At 44.4% G+C, this 20,884-nt stretch overlaps 1 protein-coding gene across 5 annotated transcripts in view; it reads left to right on the top strand.

Moving 5' to 3' along the window:
- sorcs2 (sortilin-related VPS10 domain containing receptor 2) overlaps positions 1 to 20,884 on the top strand; it is a 222,816-nt gene that overhangs the window by 192,616 nt on the left and 9,316 nt on the right. For all 5 annotated transcript variants that reach the window (XM_041031186.1, XM_041031187.1, XM_041031188.1 and 2 more), the window contains exons 7-14: positions 1,148 to 1,266; positions 4,095 to 4,184; positions 10,625 to 10,804; positions 13,594 to 13,740; positions 14,898 to 15,000; positions 15,555 to 15,631; positions 15,838 to 15,929; positions 19,294 to 19,401. In XM_041031186.1, the coding sequence (XP_040887120.1) occupies positions 1,148 to 1,266; positions 4,095 to 4,184; positions 10,625 to 10,804; positions 13,594 to 13,740; positions 14,898 to 15,000; positions 15,555 to 15,631; positions 15,838 to 15,929; positions 19,294 to 19,401 (916 nt within the window). The remainder of the gene's footprint in view (positions 1 to 1,147; positions 1,267 to 4,094; positions 4,185 to 10,624; positions 10,805 to 13,593; positions 13,741 to 14,897; positions 15,001 to 15,554; positions 15,632 to 15,837; positions 15,930 to 19,293; positions 19,402 to 20,884) is intronic.

Raw genomic sequence — 20,884 nt, forward strand, 5'->3', positions numbered from 1 at the left:
CACCTTGGAGCTGAACTGATTTGAGTCTATTATGTTTGATTATATTCTGTGGTGCTTTTATTCTAATGAGACACTGCGACACACAGATATTTAAAGACGCTAATGTGAAGGGAGCAGGGTTCAGTTTAATGCAAACGCCACCTCCTGTACAGGTGTTTCACAATAAAATTCTAACAACGTTCTCTTCCTTGCAGGCTTTTAATGTGAAAAAGGTGCGTGAAGTGTTGAGTTTCATTGACAGTGTTGTTGAGGTGGATTTATCTGTACCATGGTGCCATAGTAAAGTTCTTCTTATGGTAAATCTAAATCCCACCCCAACAACATTATATTTGATATCTTATTATCTAATAATCAGATCAGAAACTGTGGTCTGGTGTCCTGTGTTGGAAAAACCACAGCCACATCCGCATATAGTTACAATAAGTTATAAAAAGACGCATATCAGAGTCGGTTTGGTAAATGTCTCGTGCACTGGAAGACGTTGGACAGCTTTTAAGTTGCATCTTTTGATGTGCGATGCTCCGTGGTGAGGGGACTCAAATTCGGGGTGAACGAGTTCAGGACTGAAGACGGTCGCTGTCGTAACTCACCGCTGGTCAAAAAGCCTCACGTGTGCATGGCATGGTGTGCAGACTCGTGAGCTCGTGTGCGTCTGTGCATGTGTGTGTGTGCGCATTTTCTCTGTTGCCGGCTTGTCACCTCCGGGAAGAGAATAACGGCTGAAACTCAGCAGCCGGTGTTGCTGATGCAGCTGCTGGTTGAAATTCAATAGTGGGTGAGCTTTGCAACAGGCGCTAACCTCTGTGTGTGTCTCTGTGAGGATAATCCTTTCTAGTCATTTGGATGCTAGAACTGCTATAAGTCTATGGGGAAGCTGTCGTATCTTATAGAGAAAATGATGTCTCCATTTTTTCTGTTCGCCTAGTTTTTCTTCCATGTCCTCTATAGCTTCTTCCTGTCCTCTGTCTCTGTCTGTTGGTCTATAGGCTTTTTTTTATGGTTAATGCATTTTTTATCAACATGGAAAAAAAAAAAAAGAAGTGATTTCTTGTTATTCTCGGGCCCCTTTCTCTCCCACTGTCCCCCACTAAGCGTCATCTCCAGCACAGAGTTTGTAATCGTTCTCCTCCCTCTTGTTCCTCTGCAGGTTACCTGTACGTCACCTGTCTCATCCAGAACTGTTCGGACAAAATGGTGACGGCTCAGTTCCTCGGCAAAATCGACCACAACTCGTTGTTGGTGCAGGACGACTACATATTTGTCAAGGTAAACGTCAGAGAGCATCAGAGTTTCACGAGTACCAACATGTTGTAAAAGCACTTTAAATAATTTATATCTTTACTGCCTTTCAACATGATTAGGAAAACAGCAGAATACTGTAAATCAGATAAAGCAGATCCTGCCTGCGTATAAGGCCTAAATGAACTTCATGAACCTACTGTAACTATTCATTTAGTCTTCAATTCAATGCCAGGAATCACTTAATTGCTCTAAAAATATCTATAGTATGTGCACTTAAGGTTACACCTCAATATGCTGTCATTTCATTTAATACTAGCTCCACTATTAGTGCGAGTGCTTCAGAAAATTAGGACCACATTTCCCATTAACCTTTAATTAAAGTAGAAATCTTTGCTTTGCTATTGGAGGGGGTTTCTGTTTGGCTTCATGGAGGAGGATCCTGCCCACTGCACGCTTCTAATTCAAATAAATAAAATAAATACATCTTAATTCAGTCGTGGGTTCGGTCGTGGGTTTGAGCCCCACTCCGGGCGACACCGCCTCCCATGGGCCCACCACCCGTATTGCTGCAAAGCTCATGACTTGTGTCAGCAGCTGATATCTCAGCCCCTGCTGCTTCGATTATGACAATGCAACCCTTTTAAAAAAAAAAAAAAAAAAAAAGTTTCTTGTCCTAGTGCCCCACTAAGGTCCGTTAATACATGAGCTCCATCACGGGCAGTAAGAGAGCAACACTCTGTCCCTGTGCTGTCCCTTAAAGCAGTCAGGCACCGTGTGTCTGTCAGACAATAGCAGCTATTCTCAGCTCTCATTTGTTAATTACTCCTCCAGCCATTGTTGCATTAATTCTATTGAGCTGCACCTTTAAACGTGTCTTTCTCAAGCCTGCATCTCCCCCTGTTATTTATTATCATTCAGCATTTGTGCGTCTTGTATCTGTCAGTGTATCTGCCCAGTTGTGACTGTGTTTGCACACACAGCTGGGGACTGCAGCTTCCTGTCTGTTTTACTGATAAACTCTGCTGCTCAGATAACATACAGGACCGTCTGCTTGGAATGGAAAAGGACTGCTCTTTAGGACGGTGTGCAGAATTAATCTTGCCTTGTCTATAATTGACTTGCCATGCAGTTCAGTACTGTACACTCTGGCCCGAGAGCTGAATCCCATTTGCATATGATAACAGTAGAATATACATGAGCTGGTGTAGTAAAGAATCCCTACAGTGGGACAGAAGAGTCGTATCTTGTGTGTCTGTGTGTTTGTTGATGCGTGTGTGTTGAGTGTGTGTGTGTGAGAAGAGTTAAGTCCTCATTAGGCAACAGTGCACAGGTCCATTATCCATTGTGGATTATCCTCCCAGTATTCCCAGTATTTCCAGCCCACCGACGTCAGATGAAGGAAACTACAAGGAAGAGAGTTTTTGTTTTCACATAAACAGCAGTGCTCCCCCAACACTTTCCCCTTTAACGACAACTTTTAGTTAACTGACATGAACCTCTGTCACTTCTGTTTTGGAAAGCCCAGTAACCAGCTCCTTATTTTCTGGATTGATATGGGCGGGGGGGGTGAACCTGGCCTTCCGGGTGCTCAATCTTAAGGCGGTGTAGAAATATGCAGAGTCAGAGCTAAAGAGAGTTAGAGCTGGCACACACACACACACTTCACTTCGCCAGCCATTCCTCAGAAAGTGATTCTTTTTGAAAACACAGTCGATAGCTCTTCCTTCAGGGGCCCTGATTTAAAAAAAAAAAATTACTTTGCATTGTTTCATCACTTTTTCATCACTGTTCAGCCTTAAAAAAAAAAATAAAAAAATAAAGTCTGCTCCGCTCAATCACAAACGATGGCTGTAATCACAGCTCAATCTGAACACGGTAGAGGCTCAGATATCCAACAGCGAGAGAGAGAAAACCAAAAGCTCTTCCCACAAAGCCCAAAAATAGAAGCGCTGAATACAAAGTTCTCCATCAGATTTTGAAAGAGGTAGCTCGAAAAGTTTTAGCGCCGCTCATCTTACCAAAAAAAAAAAAAAAGCCAAACGGTGACAGGGAGTGTGTTTCAGAAAGTGGCTTTGCCGGTGTCTCAGCCAATCGCTTGGGATATGACACGTTCAGCTCCTGTTTAAGTCACTGTCAGTCAACCGGGCGCTCTTTCACCGAGCTTCCTTCGCTAAAACGTAGCCTCAGTTGTTTGGGTATTCTAGTTCACCGCCCTCACAGCTCTCTCTCTGCAGGGGGGCAGCATGATTCATCCTTTCACCCACAGGTCCCAGTTTACGAGGTGAATGCCAAGGTCTGTGCAGCAGGGGGGGGGGTGTTGAACTCAGGTCCTTAACTCCACTGACCGCACACTGGTTGTTGTTGACTGTCTTATTTTGTTCGAAGTCTTTTCTTCTCTGTTTGCAGGAAAAAAATATTGAAATGTCTTTTTCTAAATTGGATTTTATTGTGGATCCAATTTAGCACGGCCTACTGCTGCTGTTCGGGTTTCTTTTGTCATTCCTTTTAGTTTTCTTTCTTTTGCAATGAACTAGAGCTCCATGAGTCGATTGACAGAAAGTTAATTGGCAACTGTTTTTGTAAATTGATGATTCATTTTTGACAAATTCAAAAAGTCAAAAATACCTTTAGGTTGAATATCTTTGGGTTTTGAATTGTTGGTGAGACAACACAGCAGTTTAATGACATTATCTCAGGCCTAAAAGGATTGATGAGCATTTCATAGACCAAACTGTTCATTGAATAATCAAGAAAATAACAGGCAGATTAGTCAATAGTCATTGTTTTGCTAGAAGAATGTGTCATATCGTGTTGATAATATGTCTGGGTTTTTTTTTGTGTCCCTTTTCCAGGTCACCACAGGAAATCGCACCAAGCACTATGTGTCCTATCGGCGCAACGAGTTTGTCCAGATGAGGTTTCCCAAGTACGCCTTGCCGAAGGTAAAACACCACTGCGACATGTTTTTGCAAATATATTCATTGCTTCCAAAAAGAGGAGCATATGCAAGACGTTTAGCTGAAGATACACACTAATTCCCTCACTTTAGGGATTCAAACCTGCAACTCTACAGCCCTGTTATCACTATGCTCCACTTCTTCGTTGGTGTCAGATGTTAGAACAGTATCTGCACTCAGATTAATCCCAGCTCTGTCCCGATACACGATAGCGCCCATTAAATTATTCACCACGAAGCATCGATCCAGTCGCGTCCCATATCAGTGACGTAGGCTCAGGCGATAAATGAGCTCCACTCCAACAAAAAGACAGGACGGGAACCTTTGCTGTCAGCGTCGGCGACACAGGGGACCGTTTTAGCGCGGCACCAGCCTGAGTGCTATTGAACAGTGCTGATTGAATGCTGAGCCCTGAGGAGAGCACTCATGTATTTTTCAGCTTTAAACCAAGAAAAGAAAACCTCTAAGACAATCACTGGCATTGACACTCTGTCAGAGAGGACTGCGCGGAGTGTGTTTTCCACCAACAAATACACACTCACACACACACTCACTCCAGGAAATGTATAGAATTACTCTTGTTTGACTCCAGCCCACCACTTAGAGAGATCTTATACCTCAATTGCTTGACTGCCTTGGCTACAGTACTCAGCGATCCTTGAGGAAGGTGAAAGGAATTGAATTGCACACACACGCACACACACACACACACATAGAGACAACAAGTGGAGATGATAGGGATCAGTTGATCAGTTAGGTGTGGCAGGAGGGCAGTGGATAAGTCGGCTGAATGAGCGGGTGTGTGTGTAAGTGTGTGTTTAGTTAAAGTATGCCCTAGTTGCTCCCTCTCTTGTCTCCCTCTCTCTCTACATGTGTCCTCTTACTTGGGTGAGCAGATAGGTCACACGTTGGGAAGCTTTTAGGCCGAGCAACACAGAGGGGGAGGAGGAGAGAGAGAGTGAGAGAGAGGGTGGTGGGGGGGGTAAGGGAGAAATAGAGAGGGAAATGAGGGATGGAGTGAGAGACGGAGGCGAGGAGGAGAAAGTGTGTGTGTGTGTGGGTGAGGGTGAGGGTGAGGGTGAGAGAGGGAGTGTTTCCGTGTTTTTCCACTGTGAATAATTGAAAGGCTGGAGGATGAAAAATGCAGAGGCCATCAGAGAAAGCAGTTTGGCTCTGTCCTGCGAGACCTGACCCGAGTTATGGATTAACCACACACACACACACACACACACACACACACACATACACACACACACACACACACACATACACACACACACACACACACACTCATGCACGGACACATGCATACAGATTACTGGGCTGTGAAATCACAGGTAATAATTGTCCCTTTTTGCTCCGTTTCCATCCACACTCTTGCTGTCTATCACCCCCGGATGTAATCACCTCTCTGTGTTTAACACTTTGTCTAACTAAGTGACAGTGACAACCACCGTGTACAGTCAGCTTCAGTGGAAGAGATAGGATGTCTTGCTCAAGAGCACTGCAGTAGCGGTACTTTAAAGACTGTGTATCTGACACACTGAAATTACAGCTGCAGCCTGTTTAATCTGACAAACCGTATTTTTCACGAGCTCCGTCGTCCAAATGCTGGAGGTCCTATTACGCTTATAAGCTTGAATTATTGAGATGATATGAATTAAAGTTTAACTGGGAGAATACGACTCCTGAGGGAGGACGTCTCACTCTGTTGGACCTTTTGGAGTCCAACTGAGTGCAGACACAGTGGCTTGTATAGAGCATTTGACTGACCAAGGTTTAATTTTGGCCTGTCGTCGACAGCGTTAGTCATGGGTTCAATTAATTAGCGTCAGCTGATACGATATGCCGGCACTGCTGTGTGCATTTGAACCGGTCGAACCGTCAGACCTCAGGATCAGTTGCACAAACGCATTCACGATCACACACTGGCATGACCGACAAGGCTAGCAGGCTGAACTAAACCTGTGCCCAGTGATCCAACAAAAAGGTGACAACAGCACATACAGGACACAGCAAAGTCCAAAAAAGATTCAGTCCAAATCAGTTTGGGACGTCTCTCACACCTGAATCTTCAGTGTTATGAAACGATTTCTGAAAGGTGAAATGTGTGGGCCAATTGTATCAAAGACCTCTTTACAGGATTTCAGTGTGAATAACGTCTAAGGGGGCATGGTGAGGATTTTAATATGATTAATGGGATCGGTTGAGTGTGAAAGGAAATGAGCTCAATGCTGCTGAGAGAGGGTGAGCACACTGATGAGGCTATTATGTCACAGATGACTGCCAGGGGAAATCATGTGGCATCAGATGTTGTCCTGTTTTTTGTTTTTTTTTATATACTGTTAGCATAAACAAGGGGAAGTTGATTCATAGCCAGTCTCTCAAAATATACAAATACATATGCACAGGCCTTTAGGTGTGACACATCTTATTTCACTTGTCAGCTCGTCTGATGATCAGAAAAAAGTAAGATGTTAGTTATGAAAGTATACAGTAGAGTGCTGCGACATCTGTTTGACCCTCTCACGTCACACCTCCTTTGGTTCACCTTCAACTTCTGCTCTGCTGCAGCAGCTCCCGTGTCTTCTTTCTCTCTGGCTTTCAGACCAGAGCGTCTGTACTTTACGGCTGACTAATCACACCGCTTATTTCCGCTCGTTCTTGTGGTTTGGTTTTTGCCCTTACATTATGTTTTTAGGGATGTGCATGGAGTGTCTCTGCTCCCAGACAGTTTCCATTCAAGTGTAAATTGAGCCATAGCCCTCTCCATCTTATTATTTCTCTCTGGCTTTACCTCTCTAGTGTTATTAACACCATGCTGAGTGCAGGTCAAGGGAAGGGAAGTTTGAAATGAGCGTAGGTTGTTATTTCTCGCAGTGGTTTGTGCAGCGTCTGGGACCCAGGATCTCTGATATTTCGCTCCCCGGCAGTGGCCCTTGTGTCTGGGGTGGCTGTGGCTCTGCTGGCCCCTGACAGAGATGGATGGAGGGTGTTTCTCTCAGAGGGCGCTCGCTGATGCAGCACCAATAAGAGAGTTATAGTAGAGATATCCCTCTATGTCGAGTCAGGATTTCAGCCTGAGAGTGAAGGAGAATGAGCTGGAAACCAAACGTGGCATTTTCAGAACACACAGCTCGTCACGTCGGACGCTGAGAGATTTCCCATGACCATGTCTTTTCCTTTGCCCTTATCAAGCTACATTTAGCTGCTTTAGCTATGGTGAAATGTAGAAGTCCATCTAAAATGCCACTGACTCCAGTAACGGGTCAGAGAATGCAGGTCGCCTGGAGTTTAGACTGTATTTGCAGCAAGTTTTGTGCAGCAGTTTTTCTTTCTTGCCAGCATAGGACATGATGCCCATCCTGTGAAGTTTAGATGCGGTAAGATAAAAACCTATGAATTCATTTGTAACGAGTAAATTCCCCCCCCCCCCCCCCCCGGCCTCTTTCATGTATTTGTCAGAGTCAGAAATTATTCTGTTCTTTCCAGTCCTTTTACTTTTTTTTTTTTTTTTTATTCATTCCCACCATCATACCATCTGTACACTTACACCATTTACAACTGATGGTGAAATAGAGTTTCTGCTTGTTGAACACATCTGTTAAAACCATTCGGAGTGGATATAAAAATATTAAAAAAAAAATTCAATATTGAATTCAGAACATTTCTGTGGTTTCCAGACGTCGGTTACTGTGGGAAAAAAAAAAAAAAAAAAAAACGAAAGCTCCCTTTTGAAGTTTCTTTACAGCAGCAGTTTGACAAACTGTCTTAGCTGCATTTCACACATGCAAACACTCTTACAGACTGTTCTACATGCCTCAGCTTACAAAAGCAACCTCTCTGAATCATCTCCCTCTTTTCTCATCTCGACCAAATCCACCCCGGTTAAGTTCGTGGTTTTTTTTTTTTAATACGACCGCTCACTGAGTGCGTGGAAAAGCTTCTTGCGGCTGCTGTTCATCGTAATCCTGTTTCGGTGTTGGATCCAGAGATTTCAAAGGGGGGGTAGAAGAATGTTCAGACATGATGCCTGACTGGTGTGTTTGATCTGGAAATTTAATGGGCAAACTGGGAGCTTAGGAGCAAGCACTTCACAGATTAAGACATATGCAGAGTGGACTTCAGTGGTGTGTGGTGGGAGGGGGGTCTTCAAGTGCTTGAGTAATTACCATCTCATCTATGTTTTAGTCATGTATTTGCATATGAAATTGTTTATACCAAACCTATACGGGCATAACTTCCTTTTAACATTCATCAGTTCTGAGATTTCAAAGAGAATGTAGTTTACATTCTCTTTGAAATCTCAGAACTGATGAATGAACCGATGAGTATGAGGCAAATATTAGGCAACAACTGTTAACTGTGAAGTGTAGATCAGTACAGGTTAAGCATAATGTTTAACCTTCACATTCACTATATATATTATGACCCTAATCTGCTGTATAAGCTTCAGTCATGCAGCTCGTTCTATGGCCAGGTATAAAGTACTCCACTAAACTGAACAATAAACATTGTTTATCATCAGCATTAAAAAAAAGGTTTACTAATAAATATGGCTGCTCATGGGTGATTGGCATTCAGTGAGTGATGGTCCCACCAAGCGTTCAGGAGTAATTAATCATACTTTGGAGCTGTCTGCAGCACCGCGGGGATAAAGAAAGTTCTAGTTACAGGCCCATTGTGTGTCTTGGACACGTCGGTCAGTCTGCTGGACGACTGACTACAGGTCTTTTCTCAATCGTCAAATGAGTTTTTCAAGTTTTTTCCCCCTTTTTTTTTCCCTTTTCCGAAACATTCCTCTGTGTAAGATACTGACAGAGAGGAATGCTCCACATCTTTCCTGTTTCCATGCAAAGCTGGGTTAAGACTCGGTCTTGGTCCAGCTACAGACTCTGATCGGTTTTTGACTTTGATCAGAAGAAATCATATCAGCACATTGAAAAAACCAGCATGTATAAGCTCATACATGTATGAAAATGTGTTCAGTCAGTGTCGTCTGCATAAATTTGAGTCCTCACTCAGACACACTGTATCTTCTGTAGTGTAGGATTATGTTTGTAGCCACTCTGGTGGGTGGAGGCCTGACTCTGAATGTTAAGAGGCAGCTGGAGTTGAAGTTTTTGAACACTTCTCAGGGCCAACTCCTCCTCGAGCTCCGGGCCGAGCCGAGCCGAGCGTAATGCTTTCAAAGTGATTGGAAAACTGCATTCATGAATTTCTAATCATATGGCTGTTCTCAGTAACAAACAGGATACCACAGTATGTAGTCAGACGTGGATGGACACACGGAGCTAACATTCTCACTGATACCTTTTTTGTTTTTTAAGGCATAGTTTCACTGTTTTTCCACGAAAGTGAGGTGAACCAGAGCTGATTTGGAACCAGCCTGACTATTCATTGCAGGCTAACCATGGAAACAACGCATTAATGTAAACTGTCCCTAAATCTGCCGTCAATGAACCAATCACAGCCTCTTATAAACTCTTTCTTACTGCATTTTTCTCAACTTTGTGGTCAAACCATGCTTGGATCTCATGGGCTGTGAAATCAACCAGTAACTCCAAGTTGTGTCTCAGTCATGAGATTAATTTTGTTCCTTTCTTTTTTTTTTTTTTTTGGTTTGGCATAATTGTCACACAGCTTGCAGAGTGACTCAGAAACAGTACATTTATGAATATGAAGATCAGTTCACAGCTTTCAATACTGTTATTACTCAGAGCCAGAACCATAAATCCAAGTGTAATTGAGCTCTACTTTTTTATTTTATTTTTTTTTCTTTTCCTGAGCAAGATGGCAGCGTGTCAATGATTAGAGACACACCTTCTTGGGCACCTTCCCCCTGTGCTCTGATGGCTTTATCTCGAAATGTTATGTTAATGTAATCACTAACACAGAGAAAGTGCTGAGTCGCTCTCGCCTCTCGTGAGTGATGAAGCCATTTGCATCGGAGGCTCACGAGCTTTGAAAAGAACGCCTTGTACGTTTTCCAAGCTGCCAAAAACAGTTCCTCGATGGGTAAAGTGCTCTCTTATCTCCTCCAGTTTGTTTTCTGTGACTCTGTGGCTCTGTATTTATCGGATTATGTTCTCTGGCTCGCGCTGAGCTGTTGTCAAACTTTGTGACTTTTCTGTGAATCAGACTTTGCTCCTCTTATTGCTTTATCTGTTCCTCTTCTTTCCCTAATTCATTTTCCTTTTTCCTGTTTCCTCTTGCCACCTGTCGTCACTTGCTGCTTTTATTTTCTGTTCTGCTTCAACCCACTTCTTCTTTTTCTTGTTTCCCTCTTTTACTTTTCAGGGTCTAAACTCTTGTTCCTGTTCTTCCCCTTCATATTTTTTTTTCTAAATTCAGAAAGTACTGACTATTCCTCTCTTGCCCCCATCTCTCCTTCTCTCTCTCCTCCCTCCATCTCTCCATCTCAGGATGTTCAGATAGTGAGCACCGACGAGAACCAGGTCTTCCTCGCCCTCCAGGAGTGGTACCAGTCAGACACATATAACCTGTACCAGTCGGACCCCCAGGGCGTCTACTACTCCATCGTCCTGGAAAATGTTCGCAGCACCAAGCAGCCGGAGGAGAATGTCCTCATTGACATCCTGGAGGTGAGATGAAATGGAGGTGTTGGCCTCATACAGGATGTAAAAAAAAAAAAAATACATTTGTAAATTGTAAATGAACTTCAGTTTCAATATACATTCATATTCGACAGGATGTAATTAGTTGGCCTTGTGAAAACATCTGAGTCCAAATGTAAGCTCCCTCTCCTCTGGGACTCGTCACCTCCAGACAGTGTTTTCTCTGAGTCCCGAGCAGCCAATCAGTGATCAGCACTTCTCGGTGGATGGGACCACATCATAAAAACGGCCTGTTTAATCATGGTAATGAGGGAACATCTCAGGCAGTGCAAAGGTGTGATACAGGGGTGTGTTTGTTTTTTTTTTATAGTTTCAGGACAACAAATGGAGCTCTGTGGCACAGAGGACTCATATCAGGCTTTGGTTACACACACAATACTTACTGGTTTGGATCGTCTCATTGGATTTGTTGATAGTATAATAGTCTCAGGTATTAGGACAAGATGAGAACAAGATTTAACCAAAGAAACACACTCATCTTTAAAACCCAGATATCTAGAGGATAGGCAAATAGGCAAAGTAGCTGGGACATTATCTGTAATGTGGAAAAGTTATGTAAATGTTTGCTGTCTTGCTCAGAAACAAAGACACCAGGGGGACTTCCCTGAAACATCTTCGTACCACAACTTGTACATGGCGAAAGAAAGTTTTGAGGCTGGTCTGGTCTGCTAACTGCTAAATTTTGACCTTGCCGTCCATTTTGACACATCTGTTGACTTTGTGTTTGTCCTCAGTCACACTAAAAAGAGGGAGCTGTCTTTCAGAAGACTGCTCTATATCAATCACAGTGTCACATGGCCACAAAACTGTAGATAAGTAGTAGGAAAAACAGTGGGTTTCTTACAGAGGCCTGTGGTTTAGAGTCAGCTGTAACAGGAGATGACAAAAGGAAGGGAGTAGTCTGCAATTTGCAGAAAATTCCTACAGTGTGCAGGAGATGTATAATGTATCATGGTAACCTACACATCAGTTCATCCAGACTCCGGAGACAAACCCAAACTAGATGGCGTATACAAGCCCCTCCAGCGAGCTCCGGGTCAGTCCCTCACTCTCCTCTCAGCGGGTTATGCCAGGAATACCTCGACATCCTGATCAGATACCTCGGCAACCTCGACCGGCTCTTTTCAGTGCAGCGGAGCAGGGATTTGACTCTGACTCTTCATCTGGTCCCCAAACACCGTGGACAGGAAACTCATCTCAGCATTAAGAGTCCCATTGTTTTCAGTCTCAGATCAAAGGTCACGTTGGATTGAAACTTAACACTTTCATACCACCGGACTCTGCGGCTGTCCTCCTGTCAGTCTCACACATTCCACCTTTCACCCATCTCCATGAGAGGCCTAACAGATGCATTTATCCAATGTGATGCTGTCTGAGGTATCTCTGGCTCAGGCTCACCCACAGGACAGAGCCTAATGATTCCCTAAGCAGACAGACACACTGTTTAATCCAGTCATTACAACAGATACTGGAGACCCATGCACACCACCTCACCATGTGGAGAAATCCAGACCTTGAGAGGCCTGTCATGCCAAGCTAGTTACGGTTGCTAAGCTACGATTGGATAATCACTTTATGAGGCAGGGGGTTCTGTAACGTTCTGTTATTGAGTAGACACAATGATAATGTTCAAAAATGTGCTGCCTCCACTTTAACGGATATTAAGTGAATGTGTTGAGCACCTGAAGTCTTCTTTTTAGTAAAAGCAATCTTGTGTTAATCATGAGGACTTTCTGTTCAAGGACTCAGAGGTGTTATGGGGGCCGGCCTTCCCTTTCTTTCTCTCATTCTAACAGTCAAGCCATTCTTCATCTCTGTGTCACCTGCGTGTTTTGGCAAGATCCTGAGATAAATGGTCACAGAGGACATGAAACGCGTAGAGGAGGAAGAGCAGGTATTGGAGCAAAGAGTATAGGGCGGTGGAGCAGACAGCAGAGCTCCGTCCCTCCTCGTGTCCCATCGCTGACTGCTGGGCTGCGTTCTCATCACATGCTATAGATAGCGACGGAGAAAGGAACAGCACGCAGGGGATGGATAAAGACTCGAGGCAAGAGAAGCAAGAAAATGAAGAGAAAAGCGCTGAACAGAAGCGGAGCGATGGAAGAGGTGCAGACAGAAAGGAGAGAAGCCAGAGAGTCCAGAGAGAATAAAAGCCGGCTTATGTACTTTGATTTAAACAATTACTGTACCTTCTTTCTCTCTATAAACATCAATGCTGTATAATAGATAGCAAATGGAGCTTGGGGAGTCTGCGGATGGAGACGTGGCTGACAGGCTGCCTGGCTCTGTTTAAACTGTCTGTCTGTCTGTGCTGTCTTCATCATTGTCTCTCTGTTTAATGTTTCAGCTTCAGAGCCTGTAGCTAGCAACCTCGCTGGCGCACGAAACCATTGCACTGTGTATTGATTTCAGTCTATTAAACTTTTACGGCCCTGCACATTCTGTGTCAGTGGTTTGCGCTGCTCCGTAACGCACTGCGCCGTGGGTAATCAGGAATCAGCCGCTGCTGACAGATAAAGGGCGTATTCCCTCATGTTCTGGTTAATATTCTAAATCTAGCTCCACAGTTCAAAGTAAGGTTACAATCCAGTTACAGCGCTTTTATGTTTGGACCCTGCCGGGACCCAGTGGCAGTAAAACAAGCAATAAAACACAACTCGTGCTCACTTCAACACATGCAGGAGTTTTGCCGCCGAAGCTTTTACTTTGTGTGGTACAGTCAGTTACCTCTGTACCTGTGTTACACTACATTTTAGGTACGTGGAATCAAAGGTGTGTTCCTGGCCAATCAGAAGACCGAAGGCAGAGTGACGACTCTCATCACCTATAACAAAGGACGAGACTGGGAACCCTTGGCCCCGCCTGCCACGGACATGAATGGGAAGCCGGTTAGCTGCAAAGCAGTAAGTACGGATACGGTTTTACCTACTAAATGATTTGCTACAATACTACACTACTGCTCGACAGTATGTTCAAACCTTCTATCTGCACACTGTAGTGCAGCTGCAGTCCCGCACCCCACCAAACAATCAATCAGAACAGTGAGAGTTGTTGTGGACCGGGTTGTTCCAACCGGGAGTGTGAACACAAAGCAAGAGAAGGAGGGATGAGTGTTGTACTTTGAGGAATGTGTGTGAGATGCTTGCCTAGCTTTTCCATCTGTCTTGTCAAAGTTGCTACTGCGAGGCTGCACGGCGAAGAGCAATGAGTCACCTGCAGTCTGATACCCATACATCACACCTCACAGGGAGAGGGGGGGGTGGCTGGTCCTTTATTTGAACCATTACTCTCAGACGCAGACCCAGAGTATCAGCTCCAGTCGTGTTTGCTATCGCTGAGACACACACGCACACACGTGTTCGCTGTTCGATCTGACATTGACCTCTTCTTCATCTGTACCTCAACACAACGACCTTGCAAAGAAAATCAGCTGTCCTTGCTTCACGTCTTTACATCTCTCGGTCACGGTGACAGCTTTATTTCAAACTCTGCCATCACACACAACAACTCGCTGACATCACGAGTCAGCAAGCAAGACAAAGCCAGATACTAGGTGTATCAGACGAACACTGTCAGCTGTATCCATTACTTTGCCACCTGACAGAGCCTGGCTGAGAGGAATGATGACCTCATGTATGAACAGGAGCATCATAATATCTGAATGAGCTGCGACAATCTTATCTGCAGGTCGGCGATGGTGTCGGTCTGAGCGGCTCTGTTTCTGCCAGATGTTTGCATCTCTGAATCTCATGTCTGATTCTCTCATTTGAAATGAATTAGCTCCCATTAAATTTGATCAGCAGCACTGAGCTGTGTGTGCAGTAGGATTATCAGGTATCTGTGCGGTAAGACTCATTAAACATGACTAAGTGTGGGTGTCTTCACTTCACATTTCGTTTAACTGAAGCACTCAAAGATTTTTCCTTGTGTTATATTGAGTCTTTGGATGTATGAGGTTGTGAGACGACATATGGATCATCGTGGATCAGTGTAAATGATGTGTGCGAATGGCACGTTTAATCCTCACATTAAATTCTGTCCACATGTCTCTGCTCTGCAGCCAGACTGTCACCTCCACCTGCACCTGCGATGGGCGGACAACCCCTACGTGTCTGGGACTGTCCACACCAAAGACTCTGCTCCAGGTCTCATTATGGGTGCCGGTGAGTCTCCAAAGCTGCTGCAGCAGGAACTAAGAGTAACATCCACAGGCTAACATAGGCTAAGAGGCTAACGAGTAGTGAGTCCACAATCCGACAATCTCCAAAGCTCACAGACTGTCTCTTCAGTGTTAAAGACTTTGTTAGTAACTTTGCTACTGTAACTTTGAGCATCAGTTGTGTTTAACCAGGTTAAATATATTTTTGTCTCTAACAGTTACAAATTAGAAAAATAAAAGTAATATTTCCCATTGGAGGCTTTGATCAGGCTATTTGAACCTTTCTTCTCAACATTATAATACACCTTCAGTTTCTACAGTTCTCTAAGGCTCATCTCTCCTGGTCAATAGTTACAAAGCAAAGCAAAGCAATAAAAAGGTGCTAAGGCTTAATCCTCTGCCTCTCTGACTTCCTGTATTTGATTATTCACCATCTCGTCTCCTCACATCTGTTCGCTCTGTGTTCTTCTCTCTCTCTTTGAGTCTGTCGTTGACTCATACCTCATATGACCCCTCCCCCCGCCTGATGAAACTCTCAATTCTTCATCTGTCCTTCAGGTAACCTTGGCTCCAAGTTAGTCGAGTATAAAGAAGAGATGTACATCACTTCAGACTGCGGGAAGACATGGAGACAGGTACATCGTGTCTGTCTTCACCGTTCTCCTCCTAAGCTTCACAGCACTCTCTCTGCATGCTCTCATGAAACATCCTCAATCTGAGATCGTAGAAAATCCCTCTTAATATCTGTCCAGTCTTCTTTCAGTCCAAACTGGACACCTTTTTCAAGCATCAGTAACATCCTTACCACTTCACCTCCAACACTTTCATGTCCTCTCTGAAGGTTTTCGAGGAGGAGCATCACATCCTGTACCTGGACCACGGCGGGGTCATTGTTGCCATCAAGGACACGTCCATTCCCCTTAAGATACTCAAGTAAGATCACTGTTACAGTACGTCACCATAGAAAGATCAGTCCTTCCTGCTGGGTGAGACTGTTAGTGTCATCCTTATCTCTGAGGTGATGGATTTTATGCAGGTTAGTTTAAGTCTTTACTCTGGAATTGATCAGCACTAATGGTAAATGAGTTAGACGCCTTTGGCTCAGTCAAACAATCAGCATATATTTATTTGTGTTACACATTTCAGATCAGTGCATTTAAAGGTATTTTACAGATGAGCGATTCAGCTCACTGAGGAAAGATCGGTTTGGCCCCCCCCCCCCCGGGTCCAGCACTGTACCCTTCAAAATCATTAAAGAATCCTCCCCCTCTCTCCCACAGCTCATGCCGACAATTTCGTGCTCAGCAAGATGTTATCTCATCGACCTTAATAAATAAGGATGAAATAATGAGAAACCCTAGATAAGGCCGTGCTCAGAAACACATTTATCACAGACCTAAATCAAATGACCTTTTCCGATGGGTCTCATCCGTCTCTCAGTCAAACACTGTGGAGTGGTGTCCTTCACGTCTTTCCCTCCCTCGTTGCCTGAGCTGAATCAATAACCCCAAATGCTCTGGCAGCGCTGTGGAAAACATCTCGCAAAGAGCCGCATAGAGCTGCGAAAGCCTGACAAAGTCCTCTTGTGAGGAAAGACGACTTCTGAAAAGTGAAACGAGCACAATTTTTTACCGCTTCATTACACAAAGTGACCGTAATGTTATCACATCATCAGGTTGCTCAGATTTCTGGCTTCCCAAACTCCCGTCTTGCGCTGCTTTCTGGAGCCAACAGCTCTCCTCTCCTCTCCGAGTCTCCTGACCCCCTCAATAATTCTCTTTCTCGGCCGCTCCGTAATGGAGAACAGCTCTCTGTGTGAGAGCAACACATTTCAACTGAGGAGACTAAAAAAGCATTGTGGTGAAGCCAGGGAACTAATGATGGAACAGTGATGCTACTCCAGTATTTTACACATTGATTTATTACATGTTCAGTACATGTCTCTGCTGGACGTCGGCTCTAATTATCTGGCTTACTCTGCTCCATTGTAAAACTACAGCTTTATTGTTGTTAGACCAAAGGGTTTTGTAGAGGGAGATATTTTGTGTCAGTGCTGCAATTCTAACTGGTCTCCAACAGATCTGTAAAAGTTTTAAGCCTTTTACCACCATGTGAAAATAGGCGACTGCCTCGAGGGGACCTCTAAAAACCAAAGCGAGTGGAAGTTCTTTTGTGGTAGTTTGATTTGTTCTGTGGGTATACAGGAATGTGCAGCACTACAAAACATCATCATAATGATAAAGGCCTTAAGGCTTTTTTTTTTTTGATGCCGAGACCCTGCATTGAAGAGGGGCTCTGTGTAAAAATGCAGTTTATTTCAGCTTTGTTATTTTTTTTATTTTGCTCAAGGTGAAAATTCTTGAATTAATTTGTTATAACTACACAGCAAACCTGAGGGCAGGTGGAAACCCAGGATCAGTGTACACAGGGAGTGGAGGAACACTGGGGTTACAGACAGATGCTACCGATGTTACAGATCCACTGCGTACAGCCATTCCTCCGTCACTTAATCTGTAAACAGATTCAAACAGAAAATATCACAATCGCAATTTCTGCTGCTGCTGATCTTTAATGATAAGAGCTTTTTACTAGTCTGTGTGACCTGGTTTAACCTCCGAGGCAGAAAGAGGAAGAGGTGATAGAAACAAGGAAAGGGTCGGATGGCACAGGAAGACAGATACAGCAATAGACAGAGATAGATGGAGGCCATGGTGAGCTGCAGCAGGAGAGGAGTTTGGAGGAGAGTCAGTGCTCGCCTCCGAACCCTTCTTGACCTAAAACGCTCCTTCAAGTCAAGTCCTCCGCATTTAGACACTCGTGATACTCCAGAAAACCTCTCCACATCCTGAAAACAAGACTTGTTAGTGCCTTTGACTCTGAAATAATTACACCACGTTCCCATGCGGGGGTAGGATATCTACGACGGTGTGCTTCAAAGCAATGCCATTTTCACGGCCACTTGAAAAGCGAAGCATCCAGAATTTTAAAAGTGACAACCGCGCACGTACTCGCGAACACGCACTCAAATTATTTTCAGATCACTCCCCGGCTCCTCTCATCATCAGCTCGCTCAAACTTGAGTCTTATACACTGGGTAGCTCACACAAGGCGTTCATATCTCTAAATAATGAAAAGCCAGCAGGCTGAGAAATAAGATGCCACCGTAACACGGCGACTGCAAAGGACTGTGTTATGTACATTTATGATTTATGATTAGCTCCGCGTAGAATAAGTCCGGTTTGATGGTTTTTTTTTTTTGGGTGGCACTGAAGGAATGGATTAAATGCTGGTGTGTGGCATGGAGCATAATTATAAGTTTGGCCCACCAATCTGTTTGATTACAGGGCTATCACTCCGTCCATTTCTAATAATTCCTCGGGTGTTAGCTGGAGGAAATGAGCTGTAATTGGATAGGTGACTGAGGACGTCGACATGTAGGAGGCTGTAGATGTCCAGCTGATGAGTTACGGAGCAAACGGGTGATTTAATGCCTTGGGTAACTTATCGGTTCAGTCAGTGCTAAAAAAAAAAAAAAAAAGTGTTACTGATTAGTTTTTTGATGGAATTTGAATCATCACTATGAAAGACACCTAAGGCCTCAGTATGCCTTCCCCACCTCTCTTCAAGAACACCAGTGTTTCCAGATTTGACTGACAAAAAGGGCCCAAACAGAAGTTATCATTCACCCCCCCCCACACAGAACATTTAAATATACGATGGTTCTCCAGGAGGTTCTGGAGTTATAATCTCTAAGTGGGTTTATGCATGTTTATGTGGACGTCTGACATAATGATATTCTCAGAAAGTGTAAGTCTAAATTTTAACAACCCGCCCAAATCAGTTTCTACCCAAAAAAAAAAAAGAGCTTGAGAGAAATTCAGACTCTGCCAACTTTAACTGAAGCACACTGAGGCCTGCGCCACAGCAACAGGGTCTTTAGTAGCTTTGTCTTCGTTCTGTTTCCTTGTAACTGTGCATGTTTACCTGCTGATTATCACATTGTAGTCCTTCTTAGCGCAGCATTACTACACACAGCCCACAGTGCAAGACGCACACTGCTCGATTCCACATTGATCCCTCTCAAACATTCAGCCATATTTACTCAGCACTGCTGCCAGTGTCGTCTGCAGGCGACACGGTGAGTAAAGCAGAGCAGATAACTCACTTTGTGCGTCTCAGACTAATGTCACGCATCAGTAAAATGAATGTCATTTAAATAATTGTAGCTTCTCTATGGGTGGAAATGTTCAGTGTTTCGAGGTACTGCTGATTGTGAACTCTTCCTCTCCGTCCGCAGGTTCAGTATCGATGAGGGACGGACGTGGACCGTTCACAACTTCACCAGCACCTCTGTGTTCGTCGACGGGCTCCTGAGCGAGCCGGGAGACGAGACCCTGGTTATGACGTGAGTGAAATCTCAACTTCAGCAGGAGACGTGTTCGATTTCAGAACTGCTGTCGGAATAATAAAATGAAAGCCTATGCAGAAAGCAGAAATTAAACCCACGGTAACTCCTACACCTCCTATAGTTTAACCGTACTGTACACTACATTCAAGGGAGCTCAGGTTTCGCTCCCATCACAATCCCCTCCACGATCTGTTGGAGCGGAGGAGCCCAATTTCGTGGCACTTACAGCAAACAGCGCCGGGTCTCACTCCTGAATTCCTGCAAAGCCGTCCTCCCTCTTTACTTCCACAGGTTCTGATTGCTGTTACAGCAGAGGTGGACAGGGGAGGAGGACTCGTACGTGCCCTCTGCCCTCCCTCCCCGTCTCGCCCTGCTCCCTCCCTGACACTTTACTTCAGTGGTTCTGCTCTGTATTGGTGCACTCTGTGTTTCTGTCTCACTGTGTTTGTTTGCCTCTCTGCCCGGGCTCTTTATCAGCCTCCACCAGGCTCAGACCTGCACAGTAGACTAGTTTAGGCTCCTTTCTTAAAACTCAGACATCAGCCAGTTTCGTGATGCAGGTTGTTAGACTGATTACATGTACCACAGGAATGATCTATAGTAGGAATTAAGCCCCTAGCATTAAAAAGTATGTATGAATGTGGAGGACAGTTAACATTTATTTTAACCACACCAGCAGCTGGACTGTCAGTCTGTTAAACACCTTTAATCCAGAGTGAAATATCTTAATATCTTCATTATTAAACTGATTTCATTGTGTAGAGACATTTATAATCCACAGAGAATCAAATCTAAATGGCTGGTGACTTTTCATCTAACACAACAAATGAGCCCCCCCCCCCCTTCTATTAGTGGTTCAGCTCTGACTCCTGGTTCAGACTCAGTGCTCTTGTTATCGTTGTCTTGAGCTCACAGAGATTTGTTTGTCCTTTAGTCGACTTCTGGTGAAGCATAAACATCAATCTGTCCAATTCTTTGGCGTCAAATTGGCTCCAATTAAGACTGAATTGAATACTGGCACAAAAGTTCAACTATCAGCAGCTTCACACCCAAACTGTTGACGTAGACGTCAAGAGTTCATATCTTTTAAGGCTCTGTCCCTCCCTCACTCTCTCTTTTCCCTATCCCTCCATCAGTAAGTTAACTGGAGTGAGACTTGTCGCGTCATCTCAGACTCCGGGCCTTGGCCCAGAGATAAGGCTGGCTCCCAGCTGTAATCCGCTGAGAAGGGCAGAGAGATGGTCACAGACGCACACACACACACACACACTGACACACAGGTAGGCGGACAGTCGCACACAAGGAGCAGAGGCTTGAACACTCACCCGCACGCCATTATCTGCCACGTGTCAGACACACTCTGTCTGGGCTGACACACACACACACACACACACACACACATATATATACATTGCCCATCTGGCTCCAGCGAGATAGGGTCGGCAGCCAAGGAGAGGTGTTGAGGGCAGCTCATGTCTGA

Source organism: Toxotes jaculatrix, chromosome 23 (assembly GCF_017976425.1).
Source record: "Toxotes jaculatrix isolate fToxJac2 chromosome 23, fToxJac2.pri, whole genome shotgun sequence".
Taxonomy (NCBI): domain Eukaryota; kingdom Metazoa; phylum Chordata; class Actinopteri; family Toxotidae; genus Toxotes; species Toxotes jaculatrix.